Source organism: Puma concolor, chromosome E2, assembly GCF_028749965.1.
Source record: "Puma concolor isolate L17-30 chromosome E2, mPumCon1.1.hap2, whole genome shotgun sequence".
Classification (NCBI taxonomy): domain Eukaryota; kingdom Metazoa; phylum Chordata; class Mammalia; order Carnivora; family Felidae; genus Puma; species Puma concolor.
This window is the reverse complement of record NC_141681.1, coordinates 56,585,262-56,610,014: the sequence shown is the minus strand read 5'-3', so window position 1 is coordinate 56,610,014 and position 24,753 is coordinate 56,585,262. Positions and strand designations below refer to the sequence as shown.

The 24,753-nt window shown below is 50.7% G+C and overlaps 1 protein-coding gene across 1 annotated transcript in view; it reads right to left on the bottom strand.

Annotated features, from left to right (window-relative positions):
• Nucleotides 1–2,174: 2,174 nt before the first annotated feature.
• PPP2R1A (protein phosphatase 2 scaffold subunit Aalpha) overlaps nucleotides 2,175–24,753 on the bottom strand; it is a 37,373-nt gene continuing 14,794 nt past the window's right edge. Inside the window, exons 3-15 of the mRNA XM_086688396.1 lie at nucleotides 22,420–22,520; nucleotides 18,149–18,381; nucleotides 17,100–17,247; nucleotides 16,842–16,997; nucleotides 14,771–14,885; nucleotides 14,579–14,649; nucleotides 14,007–14,141; nucleotides 7,631–7,804; nucleotides 7,280–7,340; nucleotides 6,524–6,678; nucleotides 5,397–5,539; nucleotides 2,807–2,898; nucleotides 2,175–2,653 (exon numbers count right to left, since the gene is read on the bottom strand). Coding sequence (XP_086544522.1) covers nucleotides 2,637–2,653; nucleotides 2,807–2,898; nucleotides 5,397–5,539; nucleotides 6,524–6,678; nucleotides 7,280–7,340; nucleotides 7,631–7,804; nucleotides 14,007–14,141; nucleotides 14,579–14,649; nucleotides 14,771–14,885; nucleotides 16,842–16,997; nucleotides 17,100–17,247; nucleotides 18,149–18,381; nucleotides 22,420–22,520 — 1,601 coding nt within the window. The 3' untranslated portion in view covers nucleotides 2,175–2,636. The remainder of the gene's footprint in view (nucleotides 2,654–2,806; nucleotides 2,899–5,396; nucleotides 5,540–6,523; nucleotides 6,679–7,279; nucleotides 7,341–7,630; nucleotides 7,805–14,006; nucleotides 14,142–14,578; nucleotides 14,650–14,770; nucleotides 14,886–16,841; nucleotides 16,998–17,099; nucleotides 17,248–18,148; nucleotides 18,382–22,419; nucleotides 22,521–24,753) is intronic.

The window sequence follows — 24,753 nt, the reverse complement described above, 5'->3', positions numbered from 1 at the left end:
GCTTTGCTTCCCTTTTATCCACAACCTCCCCAACTGCACAGTACCTGCTCCAGCTCAAAACTCCTCTCTTGCTTAGACCATATCCTCCAGGTCCTCCCACCCCCTTTAATTCTGATGCTGTCACTCCTTTACCAAAATCCCTGTGGCTGCTTTCAGCTTCCAGGATAAAGTATACATCTTCGGCTTTCTCCAAATGCTCTATACTCTCTGCCATCAGCCTCACCTTATGCTGTTGATGCCTCCACCCGCCTCTAACAGAGCTAAGATGGAACTCGAAGTTTCTCTCTGGACCATGTGTCGGAGACTATTACTGGCAGCCCCCAGTGAACCATACCCTCCAGGTTTTCACATCTTGCGAGGTCCCTCCCCACACAGACTCTGAGCTTCACCATGTGACTTGTTTTGGTCTGTGATGCGAGCAGAGGTTTGAAAGCGAGTAAACTGGGACTCGTTCTCTTGGAAGCTGCTTTGGAACCATAAGCCATCAGATAAAGAGGTCCAGCCACCCTGGAGAGGTCACGGTGCTGTAACAGGTCTCGGATGAGGTGGTACTCCCAGACACGGGAGTGACAAACTCATCCTGAACATTCCAACTCCAGCAGATACCATATGGAGGAAGCTTCCAACTGACCTGAGCCCAGACTGCAGAATGATGAGGAATACATTTTCATTGTTTTCAATCACCAAGTTTTGCAGGTGTGTTGTTACACAGTAAAATACAGATGAAACACCACGCAGCATCCATCTGAATGTTCTTTCAACAATTAGTGGTAGACTGCCTACTGAACTTGAACGTTCATCATGCTGAAAGTGACCACACTGCCCCACCCCCAACTTCGATTCTTCACTCAGTCAGTCCTTCAAATATTTATACCCCAGGAAAGGTACATTTGTGTTGGGTGCAGGGTGAGGCCTGAATGTAAGCCACAGACCCTTCCCTTATGAAACCAACGTAAGTCAAAAACGGGAGGAACGGTTTCCTTCACCCTCATCCCCCAGGGCGCAGTTGGGCCTAACAGTAGGGACTCAGTAACACGAGGGCTGAGCTGGTGAAATTACTTTGCCACCCAGTGCCAATTTCCCGTCCACCTGGCTGAGCAAAATTTCACTCAGTATCGCGTCCTCTGTGAAACCTTACACGTACCACCATCCACTAAGTCTCCTGTTCCTCTCTCCGGGGCTCTTTGGCCCCTGCATCAGTTAGAATTTGGTGACCTGCAAGTGACGAAACCCCAAATGAACAGTGAGTCAAACAGTTTAACTCCCCCAAGTAACCCACACTGGTGTGGGCTGTCACAGCATCAGGGACCCAGGCTCCTCTTATCTTGTTCTGCTACCTTGCTGGGCTTACTGGCCCGAGATGGCTGCTCCCACTCCAGTCATCTGATCTATAGTCTAAAATGCAGGAAGGAGGAAAAGCAGTGGGTGCATAGCTCCTCCCGGGGAACACTTCCTAGAAGCTGCACACACCGCTTCTGTTCACATGTTATTGGGCAGAATTTAGTCACAATGCCACTTCGAATGTCAAGAGACCTGGAAAATGCCTTGAATCCAGGCAGACGTGCCCAGCTACAAAGCAGAGTGTCTCTATTAGTGAAGAAATGGGAAGAACTGGTATTGAGGGACAACGGGCTCCATCCTGCCGGTACCCTTCCCATTCATTCCCTGTGACGGCCCTGGGGCTTCCTCAGCAGCAGGGCCTGACCCACAGGGGGCTCTCCAGCAAGGCACAGCTTCTCACGTGCTACGCACGGTTACCCACTTGACATATATGAACTTATTTAGTCTTCACACTGCAATCTCGACTCTACCGTTTTCCCCATTTTACAAAGTACAAAACTGAGCTTGGGGAAACTGGGTAACCTACTCAATCAAGGTCACACAGCCATTTCTAAAAGAACTGGGATCTGGACCCAGGCAGTCTGGCTCCAAGGCACCTGCTATGAACCACCACATACTTGGCTGATGTCTGTGAGACTAAGCTGCAGCCAGGCCTCTGCTGGCCAGAGACACCTCATGGACCCTCACTACCCTGCAGGCCAGCTACACTCCTGGTGGTTCCCCAGAGAAATCCCAAGCCCAATAATTAGGTCTTCCCCAAAGAGAGTGGGAGAAAGCATGGCCTTGGTGTGGCACCCCTCCTCCATGCTAGTGACTAAAACCAGAGGACCAGCTATTTCTAGACCTTTATTTCTCTGTGAAAAGGGAAAAAAGGAACAAAATAAAAACGGCACAGTCGACACACAAAAAAACCACTGAGGGGGGTGGGGAAAGGAAGGGAGGAAGGGAGGAAGGGAGGAAGGGAGAAAGGAGGTGGAGAAGATGGGGTAGGGGGTCCCCATTACAGCAGCTGGAGCCAGTGACCCTGGACACTCACATCTCTGCGGATGGAAGTGGCCCCTTCCTCCCAGGGTCACTGCCCTGTCCCACCTTGTGCTCCCCAAGCCCCTCGGGAGGTGGACAGCAAGAAGTCGGATTCCCAGGCTGGGGAGAGGAAGAACCGTGCTGAGGGAAGGGGCCTGGGGTCAGACCATGCACAGGGAGTGACAGCCAAAGGCCCCCCACCGTCTCCCTGAGGGAGGGACCTGGGGGGGGAGGGTGAACACCAGAGGCCGGCGTCGGCTCCTCTTCCAGCATCAGGCGAGAGACAGAACTGGGGGAACAGGAACAGGAGGGAGTCAGAACCACAGCTAGCCCTCTGCCCCCAACTGCTCTGCATCTCTCCCTCCCAGGAGCTGCTGTTCTCAGGCCTAGGCTCGTCCTTGTACACCACCCTCCCGCCGGGGTGTCTGAGTTCACGCCTTACCAGTTAGAGCCTCCTGGGCGAAGTACTTGACATCCACATCCTGGTCCTGGGTCAGCTTCTCTAGGATGGGCTTGACTTCACTCTGCAGTGTGCTGGAAGGAGAAAGGAAAGGCGAGGGAAAGGGTGAGGCAACCCAGGCTGGGGGCGTGAGGGAGGCAGAGGGTTTCTGGGCAAGGAGGGGTTCAGATACAGACACACACGTGTGCCCAGAGATGAAATGACTTCGCAGGTTGGAAGTCTAACAAACTAGGACAGAGGTCTTGGGGGTCCAGAACAGACAAAGGGAGGTCAGTCAGTCTGGGAAAGTGGGGCAGAGAATCACAGGACCCACAAATCTCAGAGGCTCAGCAAATGGATGTCTTTATTTAACATATTTACTGAGGCCTACTATGCATTAGGTGTGAGCAGAGTGGTAAATCCAACACCTGAGCCTTGCAAGGCCGTGGCAAGGGCTTGGGCGAGGAGGAAGACACAGACCAAACTGACGATAATTAACAGAGACATATCAAGTGCTGAAGGAGAAGTACCTGGCCCCACAGGAGCCAAGGGGGAGGGATCTACTCTCCAGTAAGGGCCCGTGGGAAATGCACCCACACGGCAAGTCAAGTGTTTGGGGAAATGAAGGCATGTCCCCTTCCAGTTAACAGAACCGTTCCTTTGCCCCACACAACTACCATTCTCTCTTCTATCATCTAGATCTGTTTTGCCTATTTTGGAACTTGACAGAAGTGGAATCACACAGGCTGTTTCCCTGGGTCCGTCCGGCTTCTCACTCAACATGACGCTGGTGAGAATCACCTGTGTTAAGTAGAGCAGACGTCTTCATTGCTCAATACAGTCTTGCACAGTATGAACAAACCACGATTTTATCCACTGCACTGCCGGTGGGCACTTGAGAGTGTTTCCATTCCGTGGCTAATATGAATAAAGCTACCACGAACGTCCTTTTGCTACAAATAAGCACTCGTTTCTCCAGGAATGGACGTGCTGTGCTGGCTTACAGTGTACTTACACTTAGCTCCACTAGATTCTACCAGTTTTCAGAGTGACTGCACCTATATGCCACTCACGGCCTCACCTGCTATGTATGAGTTCCAGCCGATCTACAAACGCCAAATGACCCTGAATTTTTTTCAGGTTAAGCCATTCTGGGGTGTATTTTCATTTGCAGTTTCCTGATGGCTGATGATGTTGAGCACCCTGTCACATATTAATGGCTACAAGGAGATCTTCTTTCAGAAGTGCATCTTCAAGTCGGTTTTGCCCATATCTTTCTTGGGGGTTTGTCTTCTTGATTAGTAGGAAAGTAGTCTGGATGAGTCCATGCTTAGTCAGAAGTAGGTATTACCCCCAATCCTCCCAATCAGTGGCTTGCCATTTTACTCTCATAATGTGTTTCTTTTTTTTCTTTTTTTTGAGAGAGAGGGGGCATGGGCAGTGGGGGAGGGGGAGGGGGAGAGGGAGAAGGAGAGACTCTTAGGCAGGTTCCACACCCAGCGCGGAGCCCGACATGGAACTGGATCTCACGACCCTGAGATCATGACCTGAGCCAAAGTCAACAGTTGGACGCTTAACCAACTGAGCCACCCAGGGGCCCCTCATAATGTTCTCTTTCAGTGAAGTTCTTTTCAATCAAGGAGAACTCACCAACCTTTTCCCCTGGTGAGCTATTTAACAAATCTGAGCAATTTAATAAATCTGTTAAGTCTTAAAGATCTTGTCCCAAATTTTCTTCTAAAATCTTTTTTATTTTTCTGATTATGGTCGATTATCTCTAATTCGCTTATACACTGAAGTGGGAACCCGCCCCCCGCCCCCCCATGCATATCCAACTGACTGGGCTGTCTATGAAAATACCTACATTTCACTCCTCAACTGCAGTAGCACCTACTGTTATATACACACAGGTCTGTTTCTGTGCCCTTGATTCTGGCTCACTGGACTACATTATTGTGCCAACACCTCACTTTTTAATTACCATGGTATCATAAGTCTTGGTATCTGGTATTAGAAGTCTTTCAACTTTTTTCTTTTTTGGGACCACTTTTGCTACTCCAGATCTTTTCGTTTCTGTTAATTCCAGAATCAACTTGTCAATTTTTCAATAAAGAACCTGCTAAGATTGATTGAGATTATACTGAATCTATACATAAATTTGGGGAACAATTCCATCCGAGACTATTAAGTGAATCTTTAATTTCTCAAAGCAATGTTCTATAGTTTTCACTAAAAATGTTCTACATCTTTTATTAAATTTATTCCTTGGTATCTGATGGGTTTGATGCAATAATAATACACATACACACACATTCATAAATAATTAAAACTTGCTAGTTTCATTTTCTTCCCTGTTGCTACCAGTATATACACAACTGCCATCCTACTGCCTCCCTCCCACTATGAGGTGGGCCATGGGAATTCTCATTCCGCATCTGAGGAAACTAAGACCTTGGGAAGATGAAGAGACCGGCCAGGCTTACACAGCAAGAGCCATGCTGGGTCTCCAACCCTAGGCTCCAACTTCAAAGGTCAAAGATTAAGATGCCTAGAATCAGCCCCGCCGGTGTGTGAAGGAGGGTCCGGACCTCACCTGTTGTCCAGGATAGGCCCTATCTTCTGTAGGGACTTGGCCACATTGAAGCGGACATTGGCGACAGGATCCCCAGCCATACGCAGAACTGTAGGCAGCATGTGCTTGGTGGTAATGTCCTGCCCACAGACCTCAGACAGCACCTGGGGGTGGTGAGTGACAGAGAGGTGACTATACAAAGCTCATGGCTAACTCCCATTTCCTCCTTCCTCTGACCAGGCCACCTCAGTGATCATCACGCCTGAGGGTGTCGCTGAGCAACATGGGGGCCTCTGAGCCCAGGTTCACTCACTCTGGAACAGTTTACTCTCCTGAGGCTGCCATCTCTACTAACGCCCTCCTAACACCTTAATACCACTGTCTCCCTATCCTGGAAACCCTCAGCTCAGACTGTCCTGGTCCCATCTCCCCATCCTCAGACTTCCCTTTATCTTCTGGGGATGGGCCTGGATTCCTAACCCCAGGATGCTTTCCTTAGCGTGATGGTTTCCAAAGTGAGATGTGGGAAGAAATCATCAGAACACTCAGTTATATTTATATGTTGTTAAATTCTATCTTTTAATTTCTAGCTATGTGGATGGTTTATTTAAGTGACTAGAAAGGAGCCCTTGCTCCACATAACACAACTGTTCTAAGTCCCGTGCATGTATGGCCAGATTAATCTTTACAACCTCCTGAGTAATGTATTGTGATTAACAGGATGAGTGCTTTATTGGTAAGAAAACTGAAACACTGAGCAGTTGGGAAATGTCCCAAGGCCTATGACTAATCTATGGCAGAACGAGAATGAATGAGTAGGTCTGACTCTAGAGCTTGCACACATAAACAATGTTATCATATGTAAATATACACATATACTTTATAGACAACAAGAGGGATGCTCCGAAAGGTTTGGCAGTCACTGCTCAGCAGGCCAAACCTCCCCAGTCCCGGGTTTCACCCATGCAGGTCCCTACCCCTGGCCTGTAGTTCCCCAGGGACCCATCCCTGCCCTCCTCCCCGCCCCCAACTCTACCACGTCCCCACTCCCGAGCCAGATGTCTTCCTAAGGACCCCGGCCATCCCTCCTCTCCCAGGTACTCTCAGTTCCCTGGGGGACAGGCCAGCAGGCAGGTGGGGGCACTCACATTGATGCAGAAGAGTGTAGTCATGCGGTGCAGGTAGTTGGGGTCCCCAGACATGGCTAAGACCTTGGGGATGATAGTGGCATGGGCCCACTCCTTCCCAAACTTCTCCACCAGCTTCTTCAGGTTGCTGGTGGCCGCCTCACGGATGGCATAGACTGCAAAAGGGTGGGGATTCAGAAGGTGAAGGGCTGAGCGGGCAGGGAGCAGTCCCTCGCTACTGCTGACTGGGCAGCCCTGGATGCCGGGCTGCAGGTGAAGCAAAGCCTGTGCTACTTGCTAAAGTGCGGTTTCTTTTCATGCAGTATCTTCCCAACAGCTCCAAGACACAGCTTCCACTACTGACCTTTTTACAGATGGGTAAACTGATATGCCTAAGCAAATTATTTAGTAACTAATACTTGGAATGGCAGTGAAACAAACAAACACTTTTACCTCAGTGAAAACAATGAGCAGTTCTCACCCGTTTCACAGAGGAGTGTGCTCGAGTTTCCACAGCCAGGGGCAGGATTCCAGCCCGAGTCACCTGCCCAGCCGCCCTGGCACTCTCTACACTGTACCGGGCCAGGCCGCCCCTGGGTGATCTGCTCTGTTTCCCTTCCCACCCTGCCCTTATCCAGGATTCTAAAAAGGGAGCTGGTCCACATAAGCGGCAGATGGCCTGAGGCAGTGACTCCACACCCCTGCAAGCCCTAGTCAATGCCGATTCCATCCTTCCTGGAGCACCAACATCCTCCCCCACCTGCCGGAGGGACTCACCATGATCCACAAGCCATGCCATGCACAAGGAGTTGAGCTTCTCATCAAAAAACTCTACCCCCTGCAGGAGAAAAAAAGAGAAGGAATCAAAGGAGACTGGGGAGTTTCCAGCGATACACAGGGAAACACACCCACCCAAACACATCAGATACTCCTCAGCTTCCCCTGGGGGACTCCCTTCCCTTCTCTGGGTTCTCAGACTTCCGTTAGAAGTCTCTTCACCTTTACAGCCCCATTTCCCATGCCCCTTCCTCCTACTCCCCAGACAGCCCTCGGGGGGCCTTGGTGACACTGTGAGAGCCCTGGACACGCTGAACACAACAAGGCCTGACTCCAGGCCGCCTCACTCACCAGCTGTCCGGCTAGCAGGGGCATATACTCGATGATGGCCAGCCGCACCCGCCACTTGGCATCTTCGGCCAGCTCCACGATGGCGGGCAGCAGGGACTGGGACAGCTGTCGGATGCCAATGACCTCGTTCACGCAGTCCAGGTTGGAGATAATGTTCAGCCTCACCTCCGGGCACTGAGGGGAGGATGGGGGTCTAAGAGGATGCACCTGGCCCAGAAGACAGCTCACAGAGCTGCACAGCATCAACTCCCTAGAAGCCACACCACCTCCCGAGGGCCTGCTACTGCCCTGTCCAGCTCCTCTTCAGCAAGCACATTACGTGAGCAGCTTTTTGAATCTCACCACAGAGCATAAGAGATGCTTAGCTGTTCTGAAGAACTGGCACCAATTACTGCAAAAATATGGTGCTCTGGAAAGAACAGACATGATAACATTCCCATTCTGCTGTGTGGCAGCTGTGAGCCCGGCAGCAAAGGACAGGGCCTCCCTGGATACTAATCTGTGACAGGGAAACATACATCTTGCCTCGAGGGTGGTTGAGACCATTAAAGTGCCTGCTGGTGTCTGATCCACAAGAGGCGTGATGTGCGGGAGCTCATTAGTATCACTTCTATGACTTCTATTCTTCCCGCTAGTCTTTGTAAGGAGTAAGTCTCATGTAAGGAGTAAGTCTCATTCATCCTTATGTCTCCAGGACCCGGCAGAGTCTCTGGCCCTTAGCAGGCACTCAATACACTTCTGCTGAAGGAATGCACTTTCAGCTGCCTGTTGACTACCGATATTATGAGCGCTGACTTACTATATAAGTACATGCACATATATATTATAAGATACACAGACACAAACACATGTACCCCACCTACTTCCCTAAAGGAGGAGAACAACTTAAAAGGCACATAAACACAGTTACTGTTAATCAAAAGAGAAGCAAAAATGAACTACTTAGACTTCATCGAGACAAAAGTCTGCACAGCAAAGTTAACAGTCAACAAAACTAAAAGGCAGCCTGTAGAATGAGAGAAGATATTTGCAAATGATATATCAGATAAAGGGTTAGGATCCAAAATCTATTAAGAACTTATCAAGCCCAAAACCCAAAGAACAAATAATCCAGTGAAGAAATGGGCAGAAGACATGAAGAGACACTTTTCTAAAGAAGACATCCAGGTGGCCAATAGACACACAGAAAGATGCTCAACACCACTCATCATCAGGGAAATACAAATCAAAACCACGATGAGATACCACCTCACACCTGTCAGAATGGCTCACATTAACAACATAAGAAACAGATGTTGGCGAGGATGCGGAAAAAAGGGAACCCTCTCGCACTGTTGGTGGAAATGCAAGCTGGTGCAGCCACTGTGGAGAACAGTATGGAGGTTCCTCAAAAAGTTACAAATAGAACTACCCCATGACCCAGCAATTGCCCTACTAGGTATTTATCCAAAGTATACAAAAATACAGATTCGAAGGGGTGTATGCACCCCGATGTTCACAGCAACATTGTCAACAATAGCCAAAGTATGGAAAGAGCTCAAATGTCCATTAACTGATGGAAGGATAAAGAAGATGTGGCATATAAATATAGATGGAATATTACTTGGCCATGAAAAAGAATGAAATCTGGCCATTTGCAACAATGTGGATGGAGCTAGAGTGTATTATGCTAAGTGAAAGAAGTTAGTCAAGAGAAAGACAAATACCGTACCATTTCACTTATATGTGGAATTTAAGAAACAAAACAGATGGGGGTGCCGGGATGACTCAGTTGGTTAAATGTCCAACTTTGGCTCAGGTCATTATCTCACGGTTTGTGAGTTCGAGCTCCATGTCAGGCTCTGGGCTGACAGCTCACAGCCTGGAGCCGGCTACAGATTGTGTCTCCTTCTCTCTCTGCCCCTCCCCAACTCATGCTGTCTCTCTCTCTCTCTCTCTCTCTCTCTCAAAAATAAACAAACGTTACAAAAAATTAAAAAAACAAAAACAAAGATGAACATATGGGAGGGGAGAAAGAGAGAGGGAAACAAACCATGAGAGACTCAAACTGAGGGTTAATGGAAAGAGGTCGGTGGGGGGATGGGCACCTGTGATGAGCACCAGGTGCCGTATGCAAGTGACGAATCACTGCATTCTATTCCTGAAACTAATATTGCATTATATGTTAACTAACTAGAATTTATATAGAAATTTGAAAAGAAAAAAAATTTGCAAATTTAAAAAACAAAAACAAAAAACAGAAGCCCTACTAGAACCTTGTTCCAAATCGTATGTTCTCAGATGGCAAACGTCATAAGTAGTTCTTTGTAACCTGAACCAAGTAAGAAACGAATCAATGAACCAAGTAAACAAGTACACAGTGCCATAATGGGTTTAACTCCGCAGATCCAGGTCGATCCAGATCCAATTAGGCATGTTCCAAACAAGGGTTGGGCCCCTGACCAGCTCCTGGGAGAATATCCTGTCTGATGAGAGCGTCTTTGTGGTCACCTGGGAAGCTTGGGCCATGCCGGACAGACAACTCTAACAACATGACTTACAGGGAGGGCCGTGGGCCATGAGGTACCAACTTGACCTCTGGAGGGGCTGGATACAGAGTAACTGAGGTCAGCCATGCAGGCAGCTCCATTCCTTGGCTATCTGACCAACCCCTCTATAAAATCCCTGGAAACCAAGGCTCAGTGAGCTTCCTTGGTTGGCAACACGCGGTCACACATCACTTGTGGGAGATTTAAGTGCCGTCCATAGGACTGCAAGGAGAGGACATCTGGGGGCTCGTGCCGGGTCTCCTGTGCACCTGCTCCCTCACTGACTTTATCCATTCACTTTGATCAACAGCAACCACAAGTGTGACAGCTCTTCTGGGCAGAGGGCTGTTCTAGCCTATCGCTGACCCTGAACATGGAGGTGGGGACGTAGATGCAGCAGCCGTGATGGGTACGGCCACTACTGTGAGGACAGCATGGCTTGGCCGGCACCTCCAGAGTAGAATCCCCGGAGGCCCTGCCTACGAGCACATCTTTTCTTTATCAAACACTGTAAGGTCTCATTTAGGAACAGAAGACAGCCAGTTTCCGGCTGGCCAGTCCAACAGCTAAAGAACTCTCAGAACCAACACCATTTCCCTCCCTACAAGGTATTAATTCAGTTCTTTCTAGAGCCAAGGATGCTGAGGAAGGGAGGAACTATTCCAGTGCTGTCCACCCTGCTGGTGTCCTTTTCCTGTGACAGTTGTTTAAAAGCCTGAACTTACATGAGAGACTATACCTGTTCTTCTTTCTTTTCCTAAGAAAGATTCCTGGAGCGGGAGCTGCCCTGTCGGCCATCCTAACCCCAGGTTAGAAAAGTGCGTTAGTGTAGACGTGCATGAGTCACAATCTACTCCAGGGGAAAGTAATGAGGATGATTCAAGTCAACTGAGCGGACCAAGATGCGGTCAGAGTCAGGGCTGGGAAGGGAGAGGAGAGAGCCTTGTGCATTTCCCCACTTGGAATGAAGGCATCTGTAATACCCAAAAGACAGGGAAATTTCTTCTTTGAATAAGTTGAAAACTAACTGGATTGACGGCTCATTTGAATAAAAAAGACATTTGAAATGCATAAAAAACCACTGTGATGGCCTTCCTGCACTGAGCGGAGACCCATGTGAGGAGTCTGGCCTCAGTTTTCAAACACGATGAAAAATTAGGGGAGTTAGCACTTATCCAGGGATGTGAACGGAAATGTCCCGACAGTGAATGGGCCGATTTCCTTTCTCCGAAGGTTAGCCATACACAATTCTAAGGATGGAAAAATATGGTGTGTGCCTACTTGGGAGTCTCACCTCTGGAGACAAGGAAGAAATGGGCCCCCAACAAAGCACACCGTCTAACTGGATTTGGGCTCTGCAGCAGCACAGGAGCCGAGCTAAGCCTCCTCTGTCAACAGGCTTCCTTCCCCCGGCTGCCACGTCATTCCCTGATGTGGAGCACCTGCCATCTCAGAAAGCCCAGAAGAAGAACTCCGGGCCACAGCTCAAGAGCAACCCTCACTGGGGCATCTGAAAAGGTCAGGTACAATTGTGAGACTCCGTGTCAGCCAGAGACCAGAGACAAGAGAGGCCTTTCTCAGATGAAGGCTTTCCCACAGACACCACTTACCCTCAGGGATGGCAAAAAACTATTTCCTTGTTAAAACACAAGCAAACAAAAGAACAAGGCGTAGAAATGAACCAATAAACCAAGTGAGTGCGTGCAATGAAGGGTTAACTCAGCAGGCCTGGACTGTACAGGGCTAGCGCCTGCCCAGCTCCTGGGAGGTCATCTCTGAGCCCCAGCTGCACAAGCCAGTGTCCTGAACACAAGAGAAAATACAAATACGATGGCTTAAACCACTTAAAAACCTCTGTTTAGGCATACCCAGAAAAAGGCCCTTTTTATTTGGGTAAGTTTATAAATCTTATCAAGTATGAAATGTAAAGTTTACAGGTCTAGAATTGAAATTCCAGATACAAGCCAGATGAGTATCGCACACCAAGAAAGCCACGATGGGTCAGGGCACTTGGGTGGTTCAGTTGGTTTTAAGAGTCTGACTCAGTCTCAGCTCAGGCCATGATCTCACAGTTCGTGGGTTTGAGCCCCATGTCGGTCTGTTAGTGCAGAGTCTGCTTGGGATTCTCATTCATGCTCGATCTCTCCCTCTCAAAATTAAATAAATATTTTAAAAAAATACAAAGGAAAAAGACAAAGAAAACCATGATGGGTCTTGTCTTCTTTGCAAGAGAAGCTGCCCTGGGGCGCACTACGGCTGCGGGAACAGGACCATCACGTAGCACTTGCTGAAGGCGAAGCCGGTGCAGAAACCGGCCCTAGCTGTGGCACTGCTGTAGCACATGTGGGCTCACCTTCACACGCAAGCTGAATGTGGAGCTCCCTTTGATGCTAGGAAGCAAAATGCTCCTCGAGACCCTGGTGAGGTGTTAAAAGGACACAGAAGCCAACGCTCACCAGCCAAGCTGTCTCCACTTAAGCATCAGAAGCAAATACAAACTATATTTGTAACAAGCTATAGCTACAAAAAGCATGCTGATAAAAGAAAACGTGTGTGTGAAGCACTTCACTTAGGTCATAAAATTTGAGTCATTATAAAAATGAATTCTGGTTTGAACTGTAACAAGTGACACAAGTAAATGATCAACAGTAAGATTATTAAGCTTTTCTTTAGCAGGTGCACAGTCTTCAACACAAGATTTGTTGAATTTGTAATTTGTACAAATTTGATTTGTAATTCTGGGGCTGAGAGATTATCCCATCATAGCGGAATTTAATAATGTGATATTTTGGGGGAGTGGCAGGGGACTGAAATCTGATGCGATTTCCTAGCACTGCGTGTGCTGGGGGAAGGGCGGGGAGGGCAGGGAGAGAGGGAGACGGAGGCCTTTGGCAACGAGGAAGTCACAAAGCACTGAAGAGTCTCACCGTCTGCCTGGTCACCACCATGACAGGAACCAGGGAGCCTGCAAACCACCCCCCTCCACATAGACCTTCCCCATCTCTGTAGCCACACCTCCTCTCCCACCAGTCTGGTCTCCCTGCAACTCTTCTGGCCTCCATGCTGCAATCTTTCTTTGACAGTAGCCTCAGGGTTCCTTTCTGGCACCCACATCTCTGATGCCCATAGTTCAAGTCCAAACTCCTTCCCTGGCTGTCACCCCACAACCTGTCTAGCCCCCGCCTGGCACTCTCATCTTCTGTACTCCAGCCCAAATGAATGGCAAGGTGTGGTCAAATGACTGGCTCTGGCCAGTGGGGCGTGGAACAGACTGGTGGGTGCCCTCTTACAAGGACCACACATTTCCTGTTGTCTAATACCTTCTGCCTTCATCCTGGCTGGGGATGGTGAAGACTGGAGCAGCTGCCTCAGACCCAGAGAGTGTGGAGGTCAGCAGAGGTAACCCCTCATATAGGACCCACCTAGCTCTGAACTGTTGTAAGAAAATTATCTTATATAAGCCACTGTATTTGGGGGTCTTTATTACGGCATCTTTGCCTAAATCCTAAAAGACATGAACTTACCACAGCACCTATGCGATCACGGGATTGCCCATCTCCCTCTCTCCACTGTCAGTCTCTGAAGGTCTCTGGGGAGTGAAACTGTCTTAGTCTCTTTTGGTGTCCCTGATCCCCAGAGAAAGAATTAGCACAGAGCAAGGGTGTGCAAAACATTGCCTAATAAGTGAATGAGTGAACACACACTCCGTTGTGCCCACCAATATCCAACTCATTCGGGACCTGGGTGTCTGTTGAGATTCTAGGAGATTCCAGACCAATCTAGGAAAGCAGCTGACCCACCTGTCACCTCTGCCAATACAGAGCTCAGAGCCTTCCCGGCACCATTACCTCATCCTTCAGCTGAGCCAGGAAGAGGGGCAAGAGGTGCTCAATGGTATTGTCTTTGCCCAGGATGGGGGAGAGGCCCATGATGACGGAGGCCAAGGCTGACTTCACGTGTTGGTTGGCATCTGACACCAGCTCCTGGGGGGGACAGGGAAAGGGGAGCCACAGGATCAGGACAACCCCCGCGGCAGCAAATGGCTAAGCAGACTCCCACTTCCTAAGAGGCCTGAGCCATGGCCTGCTTTTGCCCATCTCCCGCATGGAGCAGGGACGGTTTAGGGCACGAAGGTACACGGCAGTCTCTTACCTGTCCCACCTGCTTAGAGTTCCATGTTCCCAGTAGCCTCCACCCAATCCCAAGGCTCTTGGGACTTTTGAGAGGAAGCACTCCCACCTCCAAGCTCGGCCCCAAGCTTCAGATTCTGCCTGCACTCAGGAAACCCAACTGCTTCCAACCCAAGTCTGCCTGGCCCCAGAAGGCTGGGGACTATCTGCGTCTGGATGTCCATAAAGCCCCATCTCCATCCCTTTAGCAGACTCAGATCTCCCCTAATCCTCCCACCAAACTCCATTACCTTGATGCAGGGTAGTATCTGTGTCATGATCACATTCTCCCGACAGTCGGCTGAGAGATTTTCACAGAATTCTGTGGAAGAAGAAGGGAGGCAGAAGAAGGGAGGCAGAAGAAGGTGAAACCTGACATCTGGTTCTACCTCAAACCCCTCAGACACCCATCCATTTGCTGTGTTCTGGTCGCCAGCACCAACCTTTGACCTTGTGGGAGGCTGCGGCCCTCACCTCGGCCTCACAGTCTTTCATCAGGTTCTGGAAGGCGGGGACCAGGTCTGTCTTGGTGATCTCAGGCCCCACTGCTTTCTGGAGCTGCAGACAGAAAGCAGGGGCTGTGAGACAGCTGGGCAGGTACTCTGGGCAATTGAGACCAGAATCAAAGTTCAAGGCACCAGAAGTGAGGGTAAGAGTGCACCCTTAGAATCACTGCTGAGATCTAATCCCAGCACCACAGAGTGAGCCGGGCCAAGTCTCCAAGCCTCTCTGAACCCGTTTCCTTAAAAGCAAAATGAGGGCCATGAGACTACCTATCACACAGTGTTACTGTCTGCATTAAGAATGGTAACACATCTCTACCACTCAAGCTATTTGGGGTGGGGTTTTCTCCCCCCACCAAAAAACATTCCAATCATGTGATGGCTCTTGCTTTTTAATTCATATTCATCTGTATTTTTCAAATTACAAGATGAATTATTTTTCTAATGAAAATAAATGTATACACATTAAGGGGGAAGAAGGCCTGCTAGGCCCTGCCTATGCCCTGACTCTTGAAGCCCTAGGAGGAAGCAGGACAGTTCATGACCAAGAGAGGGACAGACAAAAACTCTGAAGGGCCTAATGCTACCTGGAACAAATGTTGCCTCTTCTCCACGTAACAGGTATTTACTGAGGACCTCTTGCAGGCCGAGCGCTGCTCAAACAGTGTTAAGATCCCTGCCTTTGCTGAGCTTTTACCTAAAACCCAGTGTGATCCAGTCCATGCTGTCCAGAAGCCAAGGACAGAATTGTTTTTAACCATGGTGCTGAGCCTCCAGGGTGCGGCCACATGCTAACATTTTCACGGGGAACATGGATGGTCCCGGGAAATATTATCCGGAGGCTCCCAGTCCTTCCACAAACACACTTACAGGAACGGGGAGCCATGGGGTGGAGTGCACCCAAGGTCAGACCCTGAGCCTCTCTCTGGCTTTCCCTCACACGGGGCCCCCAAGAGTGAGCCCCAAATGCTGCCCCTCGCACTGGCTCTGGCCTCCCAGGGCCCTGTGTGCATGCTGTCCTTTTGCTGGGACACAGTTCCTATCCCAGCTCCCACCCATCTTCTAGAACCAGCTGCAGCACCACCTCCTATTCTCAGTGCGTCATGCGTGTCTGTCGGCCTGGGCACCGTTTCTCTCTACCTCAGTAGACCTTCCCCTTCAGACTGCCTGCCCCGTGGAGGCCAGGAATGCGAATTCACTGGATCCCCAGCACCCAGAAAAGAGCTGGTGGTCAACAAACATGATGGTGGGAAAAGCAAACTTGGGTCTCCATGGAAAGAGCACTGTCCTCAGAGTCAGAGACACTGGATCTTGTCCCTGTTCTGTCTGCCCAGTGGGGTCATTCTGACCCAAGTTTTGAGCTGTTCTATGGGCTGAAGTGTCCTAACCCCTCACTATCTCAGAAAGTTGACTGCATTTGAAGACAGGATTTTTAAAGAGGTTATTAAGGTGGCCCTAATCCAAAATTACCAGAATCCTTATAAGAGGTTAGGACACAGGCATGCACAACGGGGAGACCATGCAAAGACACAGGAAAAGACCATCTACAAGCCGAGGAAAGAAGCCTCAGATTAACCACCCCAGAGGACACCTTGATTTCAAACCTCCGGCACCCAGGAACAGTGAGGGAATAAAGTACCGCCCTGTCTGTGGTACTTTGTTATGGCAGCCCCCAAAACTAATACAGGCTACGCCTTCCCTTTTTAAAAGGACAGAGTTCAATTAGGTCGAGTACACAGGTACTACCGTTTCTCTGCTCTTATGGCTCTCCACAGAACCTGAACTTGGCTTCAGAATCCTTCCCAACACAGCACTTCAAGTTGCCAGTATTACTCAACCGGGTTGGCCATGTGAAAGGAGACCCAGCCAGATGATCAGAGATCTTCCTGCTCAAATACCTGATGACTCCATTGGATTTAACTAAAACCCCAGCTCCTGTATGTGGCCCCGCTCCCTCCCCTCTGAGGGCCTCAGTTTCCCCATCTGTGAGACGTCAACAGTCCCCACTCACCTCTGTGAACTTGTCGGCCACCATGTACCGGACACGCCAGGACTTGTCCTCGGCAGCCTGGCGCAGGGTGGGCATCACCAGGGCCTCCAGATCCTCCTGGGGCAGGAGCTGGGCGATGTTCACACACGCCTCTACCGCCAGCAGCCGCACCGAGTCCTGGGGAGAGGATTGGAGCAGGGAGAGGGAGGCAGAGGCCCGTTAGCTCTGGGATTCCTTGTAGACACGGTTTGGAGGGGGAGGAGGCTGGGGAGCACCCACCTGCTCGTCAGAGGCCAGGTTGGAAAACATGGGGATGATCTCACTCTTGACGTTGTCCAGCTCCAGCACCTTGGCAAACTCCCCCAGCTTGGAGGCTGCGGCCCGCCGCACCATGGGGGTGTCATCTGAGCACAGGTTCCGGAAGTACCTGGGGGTTGGAAACGGGGCTCAGGAGGAGGAATCCCTAGATCTCACAGCAGTATACAGTGAAAACAGCAGCTGACTTTGCCTGCATGACCCCGGGCAAGTCAGGACCCCTCTCCCGAGTGTTCCCAGGCCTACAAAATGGAGCTGACGGCGATACTTCCTACCACACAGGGTGATAAGAAGTTTAAATGATAATGTGGGTGAAAGCAGAGCAGTCAGTCTGCACATCATTAAGTTCCAGTGCATGGAAGGTGATTATATCATTATGACCATATAAAGCTGTTGAGCTAAGAGGCTGGTCAGGGGCCCCTCAAAGGTTTTACTTTTCAGGAGCGACTGCTCCAATTAGAGATGCATGGGGGAAGCATACACACGTGTACACACACACACACACACACACACACACGAAGCACGTGTGGCTAGCTGTAAATCAGTATGCTGTCATGTAAGAGCTCAGGGCCTGAGCTTGCTCAAGGACAGGAACACATAGTAATGAGAGATTTTAATCCAATTAGAAGCATTTTTGTGAACTGTTCCAGGAGACTCTTACATACAAGAAATTCTCTGGGGTATCAAGACTAAGGGAGGAGGGTGGAGGAGGCAGCCAAACTGAGCCAGCGTATGTGTGAAGGCTCTGGACCTAGGGCAGGCAAAGACAGCATCACACAGCACGGGTGGAGTGCTTCTATGAGTCAGATTCCATTCTAAGCACTTTGTACGTGGTAATTCTTGTAAATCCTTACACACCCAACAGGAGGAAGGAGCTCTCATTTCTTCATTTCCTAAGTGAGCATGAGGCTGTGTCCGGACCAGGCCTGGGGACACCAGCTCTCAGGGGCGGGTGGGGGAGGGGGGCTGAGCTGACAGAAGGGGTCCACGCTAAGGGCGAGGCTGGGACTCACTGTCGAAGTTCTGCCTTGACGGCGCTGGACACACGGGGGTAGCAGACAGAGAAGAGGCCACACGCTGAGGTGCGGGAGGTGAACCAGTCACCACCCGCCAGCCGCTTCACCAGCGGCACGAAGTGGGCCTCGAGGTCAGAGGGCGAGTGTTCATGTGAGATGGCCCGCAAAGACTCCACCGCTTTGTCCCGCACCACTGTCTCCTCCACCGTGGCCAGCGACTCCAGGGGCGGCTGTGGCAGAGAGTACAAGGTCACTGCAGGGTCCCTCCCCACCGCCCCAGCCTCAAGCCCCGCCTCATGCCGCTCGCGCATCTCCTCCAAGGCCCTTGAGGCTTCGGTGAAAGCCACAGACCTCACATTTATACCCATCACTTTCTGAGCAGGTGGCCATAGTTGTCATTAGCTCTCAAAGTGCAGGGATAGTCACAGATGTTGACTGAACGTCTATCTGCTGGGTGTCCTAAACAGGGCCATTGCATCGCACAACTTAGGATGGGGGGAGGGGACAATGCTGGCTCTAACTCACTGAAGCCTATGAAGTAGGTCCCATGACTGTCTTCATTTTACAGAAGAGGAAACTGAGGCACTGACAAGCTAAATCACTTACCCATGCTAGCTAGCTACAAGCCAGGACCCAAACCGGGCCACCAGGCTCCTGAGCTTACACAGACAGAAAGTAGAAAGCACGGCTGTGGTTTCTGTTAGACGACTGCCCCCAGCAGCTCACATCACTGGGAACCTGGGCCCGGGGACCGTAAAGCCTGGAGGGGGCAAGCTCCTTTAGGGATGTCTGACTGGCTCATCCCTATGTCCCCAGAGCCCAGCAGAGCTCCTCGGATAGGGTGGGAACTTGGCAATTACTGACCAGATGAAGGGAGACTTAAGTGACTCTAGTCTGTGCAGATAAAGGTGTGGAGGCCTGCAGTTTAAAGTCCAGTGTACTTGGACACATGTCAAAGTCAGGAAGACATCATAAATGGAAATGCCTCCAGGGCCCGGGAAGGCAACAGAATGAAATAAGGAGCAAAGATGATGGGCGGGAGGAGGGAAAGCGGCAGAGCTGGGGAGGGCGGCTTCATCAACTAGCTTGGCAGGAAAACACAGGTGGTAAAAGCATATCTATTGTCCTCCAAAAGCAGCCGAAAGGGCCAGGTGTTTACACGTCAAACATCTCATTCAACACATGGTACCCCACGGATGAATCTTGAAGACCTTCTGCCTAGCAAAACAGGGCAGTCAGAAAAGGCCATGTGTTGTAGGATTCCTTTATATGCAGACCCTAGAGTCACCAGATTCATGAGACAGAAAGTACAAAGGAGGGTCCCAGGGGCAGGGGAAGAGGGGACATGGGGAGATGCTGGTTAATGGGGACAATTTCGGTTTTGGAAGAGGACAGATGGTGGTGATGGCTGCACCACAATGTGAATATATTCCATGCCACAAAACTGTACAGTTAAAAATGGCTAAATTTGTAAATTTCATATATATTCTACCACAATAAAAACAAAAATTTAAAAATCTCATTTACGAAGACTGGCAATGATTCAAAAGGAAAATGTAATGCTGTTCCAGCCTGGGGGGCACCAGTCTGTGGCCTCTGTCATAAAGCCAGGCTATCGCAGGGTTTCTGGTTCTGGACCAGCTCAGAGCGTGGCTGAAGGTGGTATCACTGGGCTGCTGCAGGGGCTGGGTTCCTCTTATCCTGGTTTTCTTGCTCCCCCCCGGCTGGCACATGGGAGGTCCTCAATCAGTATTTGCCGGGTTCAGTATTTACCTCAATCAGTATTTACCTGTTCCACTCAGAGAAAAACCTGTCACTAGAACAGAGGCCTGGGGACCAAGGCCAGGCGGTTCATATGTCATGCAAGGGTCTCTGCCCAGTGGGTTGCCGAAGGCAGTGGTTGTCACAGCGAGGTCTGGACCACCCACAACAGGATCACTCAGGAGGCCTAGCCCAGCACAGGCCGTAAGAATATCAGACCATAAGAATATCCTGGGGCCCAGGAAGGTGTGTGGTTAGGAAACTCAGACAATGTTTTCCCATGATGAGCTGTACCGCGGGGCCTCTCTAAAAGGAGAGAGGGTGGAGCTCTCAAATCCAGAGAACATGCAGGGGAGGGGAGAGGTGTGAATCTCCTAAAATCACTGTACTTTTATGAGAGGGTCTAGAGTTTTCATCGGATTTTCAAAGGGACCCATAAATCCAAAAGGGTTAAGAGGTGATGATACAGAATCAATCCTCGTGCTATAACTACACGGGTCCCTATGAAATTAATTCCATTTCACCTCTGCAGAGAACAAGGGCTCGGACACACCTCTGGGTTCCCAGGACCCATAGCTGGTACTCATGTTTGTGGAATGAACAAACTGCACAACAGCCATTTTCCATCGCTCTTTAATTGTCAAAATCCAGACTCACTGCCACCTCCTCCAGGAGGACTTCCTGGACAGCTCCCCCACCCCATCTGAAACAGGTTAGGTGCCTCCTCTGGGCTCTAAGCTCCCCCAGCTTCCCTCTTGTGCAGCTCCAGTCAGCCTGTGGAGCAACCGAGAGCCCTTGGAGGGTAGCAGAGAGGAGTGGCAATGGTTAAGAGGCAGAGGCCTAGGTTCAAATCCTGACTCTGTCTCTTCTCAGCTCAGGCAATCCACCTAACCAGACATGGAGCCTCAGTTTCCTCATCTGTGAACTGGGGCTAGCACCAGCGTGCATCTCCTAGGGTCGCTAGGGGAGGTGACAGGTGACTGTGCAGAAGGCACCTGCAGGCACCAAGGAGCACCAGCATTTGGACCTGACTGGCCTTTGCTGGTGCTTGGGGGTTCTGAGTGCTCCGCGGCTCAGGGCCCTGAGGACGTGCCTGCCAGCTCATGTGAACACCAGAACAGCAGCCCCAGAGGACATGTGACTCTCCCCCAGAAGAAGTATGGGATGACCTTGACATGGCAGGGAAAGAACCTCAGGGTTCCAGCCCTGCTCCCCAGTGGGGAGGCCCACGCCAGATGAGGGCCCTGGGCCCCTTGTTGAAGCTATGGGGTGCATGTTTTCTGCTCCTAAGTCCTCAGAGACGCTGCTGAAAGCTATACATTCTCTCCTCAGAAAAACTGCCAGGGGTTGCAGAAACTTCCGTGGAATTCAAGGGACTCCTTTTAGGCTGGTCCCCAGACCTCCTCATGTTCCTGTTAAACGACCCTAATCTATGCAAAATGTATGAAATGACCTCATTTACATACAATTTTCTGTGTGTACATACACGTAAATTATACACGTACACACAGACGAAAGCTGACAGACCAAAATTTAATGACAATTATCAAATTTCTTCAGACGTACCTCTCCTTGGAAGAAAAATTACTGCATCTGCTCAAATCCCAAACTCCCCAGTTTTAAGAAGTGTCATTATTGCATACACTACTAAAAGGAAGAAAGGCTAATAAAAAATTTAAGACATCATTAAGGGCAGATGCCCAAGTATACAACTGTGTCTTTACGAACCATGACAGACAAAATTCCTGGGGGTGGGGTGGAGGCGGGGGCAGCAGTGGCCCAAGGCTCTGAGGGGTGGTGGGAACCAAAGGACTGGGAACCCCCAAGGCTCCTCCCTCCCGGGTCGCAGGACCAGAGTCCTCCCTTCTCTTCTCACAAACAGCAGTTACTATTAGTATCTAAACCCCTTCTGTGTCCCCAGATGCCACCAAGCACGGGGGTGCTCATGCAGGTTCCTGGAATCCCAGTTCAGCCACTTAACACCCGTGAGGCCTTGGCCAAGATGCTTAACCTCTTGGCGTGCCCAGTGGCTCATCTACAAAAAGGGAACTGTCCCTACCCCAAAGGGTGGACATCACCTCAGGACACCATAATGACACTGACAGTGAACACCTGATAGTACTTACCACATGCCAAGGGCTTAAATCAATTATAAAGACAGGTTTTAAGGACTCCCATTTGATAGATAAAGTATAACGCAGAGAGGTTAAGTAACTCTTACAAGTCACACAGCAAATAAGCGGTAGAACTCAGATTGTCTCCAAGGGTGGGACCTGCCACTGCTCAGGCAAGTGTCCAGCTAACAGTAAGGCAAACAAGTACGTTTTGGGTACTGCTGACTTAAATGCCATTACTGACTTACTGCATTAAAGAAAATGTCCAAAGCCTGCCTGTTCCTAGAAGGTGGCCCCCGGCCTCTGCTGTATTCTTCCCACCCTGCTCCTGCCAGGGCCACGGGTCTGATCCCAAGGGGAGGGCAAGGGGACCACCCTGCCTCCCAGACTCACCAGCAGGCAGTGCACGTACTCGGGGCCTCCCACCAGAGTGGTGAAGGTGCCCAGCTGTTCCGCCAGGGCCAAGAGGACCTCATCCTCATCGTAGATGGTGTCTGTGGAACCAAGACAGACTCCGTTACAGTCCCGCCCCAAGTCTGACCCCAGCGCCTCAGTGACCCAAGCTGGGAACAAACAGGCTCCGTTCTGCATCCTCAAACCATCAGCACTCAGCTTCCCCACTTTCCACCTGGGCTGGCGCGGACACTGGGGCACAGGCTTGGGTCAGAGGACAGAGCACCAAAGTCCCGCTTCTGTCATTTACGAGGTGAGGGACCCTGGGGAAGTGAGACCACTCTGCGAGCCCATTACTACCCCTGTAAGATGGTGCTAGCCCACCTCTCACCAAGAGTCAATGAGGAGCAAACAAGACCATGCAACCAGAGCGCAGAACCCGAGACATGGGGGCTTCTCGCTTCGGTCCAGATTCTACCCTCAGCACTGCCCTCTCTGCCAAGAGCTCATCTTTCTCTTGAGCCTGAGAAATTCTTCTCTGTCCTTCAAGACTCAGTTCAGCTACTATTTCTTGGAAGCTTTCTTGACCAGACCAGGGCACGTCCCTTCTCCACACTCCCCCCCCAACTTCAAGCCACCTTGATCAGAGTCCTTATGTTAAGGGTCTAGGACTGGCTCCTCTCCGTACCCCAGTTTCTGCCAGAGACGAGCACCGCAGGAGCTCAGCCCAGGTTTGCTGAGAGGACAGATGACCGTGTGAAGACAGAGCTGCTGTGTCCTCACGTTCAACCCAAAGACCTTTGTCCTCAACTGCTGACCTCTGTGGCAGAAGACGTTTTCGGCAGGAACTGCTCACCTCTGTGACAGAAGAAGCTAATACCCCTGGCACCTATGCTAGCATTTTGACTTCCTGAGATTCAGCCAAGCATACAGCAACCCAGCCAGACATCTTGAGGTTCCCGCGCAGCTGGCACGCCAAGTGACCATGCTCGGGCCAACGGGGTGTGAGACGAGTGGTCGGTTCCACTCCGGGTCGCTTCCTCATCTCCTCCCTCTCTGCTCACGGCGCTCTGTCATCACATGCTCATCTTGTGCTGGGTTCTCTGCTCTACTGCTGGCTGGGGGGTGATGGGGTGGTGGTGGTAAGTCACCTCACCTCTGAGCCTGTCTTCTCACCCCCACACCCCAGCAGAGCTGTTGTGAGACCCAAGCGAAGAGGTGCTTTCTTCGAGGAGCTCAGCACGGGGCCTGGCCCGAGTCAGGACTTCCGTAAATGCAGGCCACAGTGGCTCCGGGCCCACCAGGCGCTCGGGTCCTTCCCAACCTCAGTTTCCCAAGCCCTACCTGTACACAGTTAACCTCACCCTCCCCATTTCCTCTATCTCCTTGTGCATTTCCACGGCCTTAACTCACGTTCAACTCAGTCTGCAGTCCAGACTCCTCGCCTTCCTGAAAGTCAAATCTGCAGAACTGCCAGCACCTCACATTTTCACCGTCCCTAGCTCCACAGAACTGCTTTCCCAGCCTCCCTGCTCTCCTGGCCTCAAAGGCATAGGGCCGCCTCCTCCCGCCTGACACAGACCTGCCAACCCTCCACCTCAGGGTCACTCTGACCTCACCCTCCTTGCTGGGTGACTGCAACTGCTTCCTAACTGGTTTTTCTGCTCCTGCCCTGGCCCCCAAACTGCTCAGGCTCCTCCCAGAATCCTGAGTGATCCTTCAAATCACCACACTCTCCTGCCTCAATCTTCCAATGGTTTCTGAGACGTGAATTAAAATCTAGACTCCATATATCATATATCCGACACAGCTGGATTCAAGCCCAGGTCCCGCCAACTCCTTTACCCACTTTATTACAGTGCCGTGCCACACGCCATACTCCCCATGCCCCAACCTGGCCCCGTCTCAGCGTCCAAGAGCTTTCAAGTCTCGCCCACCATTCGCCCATGGAAGCCACCTGGGTCGGGTCATCTGCTCAGCATCACGTGTTAAATCCTCATGTGGCGTTCCCAGGCAGACGGATCAGTAGGAAGCATGAAGCGGTAATAAGAGCAATGGAAACAGAGGACTTACTATTAACTGGGGGCTCAGCCTGCGTCCGCCACTGTGCTCAGTGCTGTGCACACATTTTCAGAGAGAAGTGTGTGGGGCGGTCTGAGCACTGACACTTAGCAGCTCTTACCCTGCGCTGAGCACTGTATGAGCACTTTACGAGGGCTCTTATTTCATCTTTGTGTCAGGCCACACTATCAGGCCCGTTTCACACATGAAGAATCAGAGGCAGGCAGATGTGAAGTACCTTGCCCAAGGTCACACAGTCAGAAAGTGGCAGAG